Source organism: Quercus robur, chromosome 1 (genome assembly GCF_932294415.1).
Source record: "Quercus robur chromosome 1, dhQueRobu3.1, whole genome shotgun sequence".
NCBI lineage: Eukaryota > Viridiplantae > Streptophyta > Magnoliopsida > Fagales > Fagaceae > Quercus > Quercus robur.
The window spans coordinates 48,352,524-48,361,101 of NC_065534.1; the positions used below are offsets into that span (position 1 = coordinate 48,352,524).

An 8,578-nucleotide genomic window follows, 5' to 3' on the forward strand; every position below is an offset into this window, starting at 1 on the left:
CTCCATGTTACTCCCAAAAAAGATTACTTACATTCCATTCATTTTCATTTCTTTATTTTAAAACATCCAATCAAAGTTACTTAATTTCATTCCATTCCATTCATTTCCCTTATTTAAATACTTTCAATTCCATTCTCTTATAATCATTTCATTCCATTCCCTTATGAACTCTCAAACGGAGTCTAAGTCTTGTTTGTACTTAGTTTGGTTGATGTCTTTAATTATTTTATTTTCAAGGAAAAATTACACTTTGCCCCATTTGTGGTTCGCTCGAAAAACATTTTGTCTACCTGTGGTTTAAAAATTGACACTTTACCCACCTGAGGTTAGCTTTGCTTGTATCTCATTACCCACCTCTGTTAAAGATAAGGGTAAATTTGTATTTTTATTACCCTTTTATGTCTCTCTCTTAAACATAAAAAACTAAAAAATTAAGGGAAAAGAAGATCTAAAAGTTAGGTTTTGTAAAAATTAAAACCTAACTTTTAGCTTTCCTTTTCATGTATGAACTTTTAGATCTTCTATTTTAGCACATTGAAAATTGAAATATATAGGTGGTGACAGTTGGATTCATAGAGGGAGGCCAAGCAAGAAATGTAATTCTAGAGTCAGTGAAATTTGGTGGAACTTACAAGAGCTTGACCTCTGAAGGTCTCTCCTACGTCAAGCAAAGGATCAAAGAAGTGAAACATGCATTCCTTGTCTGGCCTTCATTCGTTCCCACCACCATCACCATTCTATCAGTTGAAAGAAAAAGTAGTTGAAGGGGCAAAAATTAGCTCAATGGACTTTCACGACATTGGGCTTGACGGATCCGAGCCCATGGGCCGGCAGTGGTAGAGCCCAGTAGCCTAGAACAGTTCCATACTTTTGGCGCGCACGTATGGTCTCCAAGGGAACTAGAAACCTAGCGCAAGGAACATTCCGGAAAATACGCGCGCTAATCCCCTCTACAAGGAAATGTCTTGTCCATCACGTTTGGGATTACTCAAGGGGATTCCCATAAGGAAAAGACTTCTAGTCCAAGGAAGAGAAGCCGACTTTCTTCTACTATAAAAGCTACAATACTCTCGCGAATCAAGGTACGCATAATTTTTACCCTCTCTAGCACTCTAGAGTTGAGAACAGTTCTAATTTGACCGTCGGAGGGTATTTGGTCGACACCACACCGGTGCCCACGGCGAGATCACTTTTTCTTCTTGCAAGTTGTTAGCGGGAGCGAGCGTGGATTGTGTTGCTCACTGGTGATATTACGGCATCATCAATTGGCGCCGTCTGTGGGAAACACGAAAAGTTTAAGCCAAATCATCGCCTCCCGGACATAAGAGTCGCATGGTACTCACTCGCTCGATGGCTACCACCAACAACGCTCAAGAAGATGAACCACCAAGATCTACTACATTAGAAAGGCAGGTCCAGACACTCATGACAGCAGTAGAACGACTCACAAAGCAGAACCACGATCTGGAGGAGCAGCTACGACAAAGGGATGTAGGACCCAACCTTCAGGAGCAAAACCAAGAAGGTAATAGTGCCGAACGAAGGGAGCAGGAGAAGCCTGAAGGCAGCAATGCCCCAAGCCGACCAGAGCGGCAAAACGTGAGCCTTCCGTCTCTTATGGATTTTGCCCCCCCGCCTATCGTCACCGAGATGCAGGCGATGAAGGAGCAGATGGAGGTCATGATGAACGCCCTCAAGGGGCGAGTATCTTCTGATCTCGACGATTTGGTGAACAAGACCGACTCACCATTCACCGTGTCCGTCAACTCATTCCCCCTGCCACAAAAGTTCTGGATGCCGCAGATCGAAAGTTACGACGGGGTCAAGGATCCACTTGATCATCTAGAGACCTTCAAGACCCTGATGCACCTTCAGGGCGTACCAGACGAGATCATGTGCAAGGCGTTCCCGACCATGCTGAAGGGGCCTGCGAGGGTTTGGTTCAGTAGGTTGACACCAAACTCCATCAATACTTTCAAGGAGTTGAGTGCCTTATTCACCTCACACTTTATAGGTGGACATCGATACAAAAAATCCACCGCTTGCTTAATGAACATCAAGCAACGAGAAGACGAGACGCTGCGAGCCTATATAACTCGTTTAAACAAAGAAGCCCTTTCAATTGATGAAGCTGACGATAAAATACTCGTAGCCGCGTTCACTAGCGGGCTACGGAAGGATAAGTTCTTGTTTTCCCTATACAAGAATGACCCAAAAACCATGACGGACGTCCTCTACAAGGCTACAAAGTACATAAATGCAGAAGATGCGCTGCTGGCCCGCGAGGAAAGGCCTAAGAAGAAGGAAAGGCAGGAAGACACGAGACAAGACAGGGGGCGAAAGGTCGCTAAAACCGGAGATCAACGTGATGAAAAGCGCTCCAGACCACCCACTGGAAGGTTCACCAATTTCACCCCGTTAACCGCCCCAATCGACCAAGTATTGATGCAAATCAAAGATAAAGGAGCATTAACTTTCCCTGGAAAGTTGAAGGGAGACCCCAACAAAAGACCAAGAGACAAGTATTGCTGCTTTCACCGGGACCACGGTCACGACACAGCTAACTGCTACGACCTGAAGCAGCAGATTGAGACCCTAATCAGGTAGGGGAAACTACAGAGGTTCGTCAGCAGGGAAAGAACTGATACGCCGGAAGAACAGGCTCCACGAAGGGAGAACGACCGCCCTAGACCACCCATAGGAGACATACGAATGATCGTAGGGGGCACAACTGCAGCCGGATCTTCCAAGAAAGCTCGCAAGACCTACCTCAGGATGGTCTATAGTGTCCAACTCACAGGATCAGTACCAAAGATGCCGCAAATAGATAACCCCGTCATAAACTTTTCAGAGGATGACGCTCGGAGACTTCACCATCCTCATGACGACGCGCTAGTAGTCAGCCTGCAGATTGGGGATTATAATATGCATCGGGTCCTCGTCGACAACGGCAGCTCAGCAAACATCCTGTACTATCCAGCATTCCAGCAGATGAGGATTGACAAGGAACGATTGTCCCCAACGAACGCCCCTCTCGTAGGATTTGGGGGTACGAAGGTCTTCCCTTTGGGCGCGATAACGCTAGCTGTGACGGCAGGTGACTATCCTCAGCAGATCACTAAGGAGATAACGTTCCTCGTAGTCGACTGCTCGTCCGCTTACAACGCCATCCTCGGGTGACCCACTCTCAACTCCTGGAAGGCGGTAACCTCTACATACCACCTAATGATCAAATTCCCGACAGAATATGGGGTAGGAGAACTGCGGGGGAATCAAGTAGTAGCACGAGAATGCTACATCGCCATGTTAGAGATGGAGGATCAACAGCAAACAATGTGCATCGGAAAACAGCGTGCATTAACAGAGCCTGTTGAAGAGCTAGAAGAAGTAAGACTTGACGACACACGGCCTGAACGAACGACTAAGATTGGCACACTAGCCAGTTGGCCCGTACGCCAGACGATCACAACTTTCCTAAGAAATAACCAAGACGTATTCGCCTGGAATCATGAAGACATGCCAGGAATTGACCCATCGGTCATGGTCCACAAGTTGAATGTGTCGCCCTTCTTCCCTCCGGTCCGGTAGAAGAAACGAGTCTTCGCCCGGGAACGGGATAGGGCCATAGCCGAGGAAGTTCGGAAGTTACTGGAGGCAGGTTTCATCCGAGAAGTATATTATCCCGACTGGCTGGCGAATGTCGTTTTGGTTAAGAAAGCCAACGGAAGCTGGAGGATGTACGTAGATTTCACAGACCTCAACAAGGCTTGTCCCAAAGACAGCTACCCGCTCCCACGGATAGATACCCTTGTGGATTCGACTGCAAGACACCAGCTCCTCAGCTTCATGGACACTTTCTCTGGCTACAACTAGATCAGGATGGACGAATCTGATCAGGAGAAGACCTCTTTTGTCACAAGCCAGGGATTATTCTGCTACAAGGTGATGCCCTTTGGACTCAAAAATGCTGGAGCAACATACCAAAGGCTAATGAACAAGATGTTTGCACGTCAGATTGGCAGGAACGTTCAGGTTTATGTTGACGACATGTTGGTTAAAAGCGTGCACGAAGAAGATCACCTAGATGACCTCAGAGAAACATTCGATACACTTCGATCGTTCAATATGAAGCTGAATCCGAACAAGTGTGCGTTCGGAGTAACTGCGGGAAAATTCTTGGGTTACATGGTATCCCAAAGAGGAATAGAGGTCAACCCGGAGAAAGTACAGGTGATAATGGAATTGGAACTACCAAGGACGGTCAAGGAGGTCCAAAGTTTAAATGGGAAGATCGCAGCACTAAACAGGTTCGTCTCAAGGGCGACGGATAAGTGTTTGCCATTCTTCCGAACTCTGAGAAAGTCATTTGAGTGGACGGATGAATGCCAAATGGCTTTCAACGACTTGAAGTCGTATCTATCGTCTCCACCGCTGCTCAGTCCGTCCATACACGAAGAGGAACTCTACCTTTATTTGGCAGTCTCGAGTGCCGCTGTAAGCGCAGCCTTGGTAAGGGAAGAGGACGATATACAGAAACCCGTCTACTTTACCAGCCGTGCGCTCCGAGGAGCAGAAGAGAGGTACCCTCAGTTGGAGAAGTTGGCTTTCATGTTAGTAATTACTGCGCGGAGACTTAAGCCATACTTCCAGGCGCATACAATCATTGTCTTAACGGACAAGCCGCTGAGAAAAGCCATGCATAGCCCAGAAGCAGTAGGAAGGATGGCTTTATGGGCGATAGAGCTAAGCGAATTCGACATCCAGTACCGCCTGCGAACAGCCATAAAAGGACAGGCAGTAGCTGACTTCATCGCCGAGTTCACACTCGGGGAGGACCAGTTGGTAAAAGAGAAGGAACAGTGGAGTATCCACATAGACGGATCCTCAAACAGACGAGCCGTAGGAGCCGGAGTAGTGATAAAAACTCCACAGGGGGACACGATACAGTGCATGATCAGACTGGATTTCCCAACAACAAACAACGAGGCAGAGTATGAAGCCCTGGTCGCGGGGCTAGACCTTGCGAATGCTGCGGGTGCAAAAAGCATAATTGTCCACTGCGATTCACAAGTGGTCACAAGTCAGATCAATGGCAACTACAAGTGCAAGAACGATAGAATAAAGAGATATCTGGAAGAAGTGAGGTACCGAATCAACAGCCTCGAAGTCGAATTCATTCAGGTCCCAAGAGAAGAGAACGAATGGGTTGACCAACTAGCAAAAGCTGCATCAGCCGAATTCATGCTGGTTCCCGAACAGGTATTATCATTAGTCCAAATATCTTCACTTATCGATGACGGGACAAATATACAGGTGGTGAACTCTGAACATAACTGGACCACGCGATTGATCTCCTACCTAAGGGACGGGGTGTTACCAGAGGAAAAGGGTGCTGCAAGGAAGCTAAAGGTCCAGGTGTCACGATTCGTGCTGATGAAGGATGTCCTATACAAAAGGGGTTTCTCTCGACCGTACCTAAGGTGTTTGTGCCAAGAAGAAGCAGACTATGTGATGAAAGAAGTACATGAGGGTATCTGCGGAAACCACTCAGGCGCACGATCACTGGTACACAAGCTGATTCGAGCAGGATACTACTGGCCTACAATGATGAAGGATGCGCAAGCTTATGTCCAGTCTTGTGACAAATGCCAGAGGTTCAACAATTTCATAAGGCAACCGTCCGAAGAGCTGACACCTATGACGGCTCTGTGGCCGTTCGCGCAATGAGGACTTGATATTATGGGTCCGTTTCCGACTTCTATCCGGCAGCTGAAATTCTTAGTCGTTGGCATAGACTACTTCACTAAATAGGTTGAGGCAGAAGCTTTAGCCACCATCACGGAGAAAAACATCCGAAGCTTTGTTTGGAGAAATATCATATGCAGGTATGGGATACCCAAGGTGTTGGTCTCTGACAACGAAAAGCAGTTCGACAACAGCATGTTCAGAGACTTCTGCGCGGAGCTAGGGATCAAGAATCACTACTCATCACCCGCACACCCACAGGCAAACGGGCAAGTTGAGGTCACGAACAGGTCCCTACTCAAGATAATTAAGACCCGTCTCGAGAGGGCAAAGGATACCTGGCCAGACGAACTACCAAGCGTCCTATGGGTATACCGAACCACAGCAAGAACACCTACTGGAGAAACCCCATTCCGACTCGCATATGGAACCGAAGCTGTCATTCCCGCAGAAGTGGGGCTCACGAGTTACCGGGTGGAGAGCTACGACGAGGATACGAACAAAGTGGGTATGCGCCTCCAGCTTGATCTACTGGACGAAGTTAGGACAACAGCAGAACAAAGGTTGGCGCGCTATCAGGATCTCATGGCAAAACACTACAACAACAAAGTGAGGCACGGGGACTTCCAGGTCGGGGACCTCGTACTACGGAAAGTAATGGGTATCGCCAGAGATCCTTCGCAAGGAAAACTCGGCCCCAACTTGGAAGGACCCTACAGGATCGCGTCATGGCAAAGGAAGGGAACCTACCACCTCGAAACGATGGACGGACGAAAGCTACAGCACCCTTGGAACACGGAGCATCTTCGGAAATACTACCAGTAGAGGAAAATATGGGGATCCGGCGATTTCCAAAATTTATTTTATTCTATTCTTTTAGCTACAATTTACTAGTTTTTCATTTTTACTTTTGTTACAATCTTTTTGTGCCTTTTTAAACCCAAGGGGGCAGGTACTTTTTCTACAAACGCATTTTCTTTAAAGAAGAATATTCAGACACGACTTTGATTTTTCACATGGATGTTTATTACGAATGTATATCATACAGGCAACAAAATCCACAAAGTGGACGGATCACCAAAACGGTGAAATTATGAGTCCACAAAATGGACGGATCACTAAAGTGATGGTTAAACTGTCCACAAAGTGGACGGATCACCAAAGCGGTGAACATAATTACAAGTCCACAAAGTGGACGGATCACTAAGGTGATGAAAAACTGTCCTCAAAGTGGACGGATCACCAAAACGGTGAACATAATTACAAGTCCACAAAGTAGACGGATCACTAAGGTGATGAAAAACTGTCCTCAAAGTGGACGGATCACTAAGGTGATGAAAAACTGTCCTCAAAGTGGACGGATCACTAATGTGATGAAAAAATTGTCCACAAAGTGGACGGATCACCAAAGCGGTGAACAAAATTACAAGTCCATATAGTGGACGGATCCCTAAGGTGATGAAAACAGTCCAAAAGTGGACGGATCACTAAGTTCATTAAAAAACTGTCCAGAAAGTGGACGGATCACCAAAACGGTGAACAAAATTACAAGTCCAAAAGTGGACGGACTACCAAGATTTTGAGAAGTTGACGGATCATACCTGTCTTCAAGGTAGACAGATCAATCAACACTAAAAATAATAGAACTCCACACTGTGGATAGAGTGAACGTTCGCCAGAAGTACACTCGGATAGACGAGTATTTTCTTAAAATCTCTCCTTCATAAGGAGGACGGATTTTTAAACAAGTTCCGAGCAAAAATAGAAAGCATAAAAATAAAGTATAACATTAATAAGAGAATAAAAAGCCCAGGAGGCAAGTGTTTGATACAAAAAAAAGAGGACGGATTGTTCTCAAAATAAATTACAAAAAGATAAGTAATATCAGTCTACTTTTTTGGGTCGGCAACTTGGGCATCCTTCGACGGGACCGATTCTCCGTCACCCTGAACCGCATCCTCGCCAAAAAGGTCGTCTGTATTCTCTGAAGCGGCGGGCAGAGCAGACGTCTGATCTTGATCATTGACGGTTATCATTGACACATCCAGGTCAGGGTAGGCTTTTTTAAGTTGACGGAGTGCATCGTCGAAGCCTTGAAGGAACGATTCCCCCAGCTCTTTCAACAAAGCCTCAAAGTCTCGGTACTCACTGACAGCATCCTCCTTGGCTTGACGGAGCTTTTCCTTCAAGTCCTTTATCTCCTCGTCTTTACCCTTCAAGGCCTTCCTAGCTTCCTTCGTCCTCTGCTCAAGCTCTTTCCTAGTCTTCTCTAACAGGTCGAACTTCTTTTCCATTATCGACTTCCACTTATGAAGTTGACCGAGTTCATCCTCCGTCTGCTCCGCTTTTGCCCGTACACGTTCCAGAGCCGCCTCACGGTTTAGGCACCGATCCATTAAGCCCTCATCATAACCAAGGACTGGAATAAACAAGTTAAAAGGGTGTTAAACAGAAGGCTAAGAAAAGTGGACGGACACAAATTGACGGATAAAAGTTACCTGTGCAACAGCAAACAGACCCGTCTCCCCCATTGCCTCCGTCGAATGATTACCCAGGTCCTCGTAATCCTCTGTGGAAATTATCGACGAAAGTTTCTCCAGCGCAAATTTTGAGTCATCACGGAGAAGAGGAGGAGGCTTCTCCTGGCTGGTGGACGGGGCCTGCATTAATCCCTTGCTGGACCTATGTTTTGCTGGGGTGACGGTCTTCGCTCCCTCAGCCATCAAGCCCACAACGGGTTCCAAAGGAACCTTCTGCTGCTTATGTGGACGGTCAGACTTGGACGGTTGCTTCCTCTTCGCCGACGACCCCAACCCCTTGGGAACCACAACCT

The 8,578-nt window shown here is 46.7% G+C and overlaps 2 protein-coding genes across 2 annotated transcripts; both read left to right on the forward strand.

Annotated features, from left to right (window-relative positions):
* The first annotated feature begins 1,671 nt into the window (after positions 1 to 1,671).
* Positions 1,672 to 2,607, forward strand: LOC126712687 (uncharacterized). Its single transcript, XM_050412127.1, has one exon. It carries the CDS (start codon positions 1,672 to 1,674, stop codon positions 2,605 to 2,607), a length of 936 nt encoding a protein of 311 aa, XP_050268084.1.
* Positions 2,608 to 3,879: 1,272 nt separating this feature from the next.
* LOC126712693 (uncharacterized) lies at positions 3,880 to 6,570 on the forward strand. Its single transcript, XM_050412140.1, has 2 exons — positions 3,880 to 5,654; positions 5,886 to 6,570. The coding sequence occupies exons 1-2, from the start codon at positions 3,880 to 3,882 to the stop codon at positions 6,568 to 6,570; spliced, it is 2,460 nt and encodes an 819-aa protein (XP_050268097.1).
* Positions 6,571 to 8,578: the final 2,008 nt, after the last annotated feature.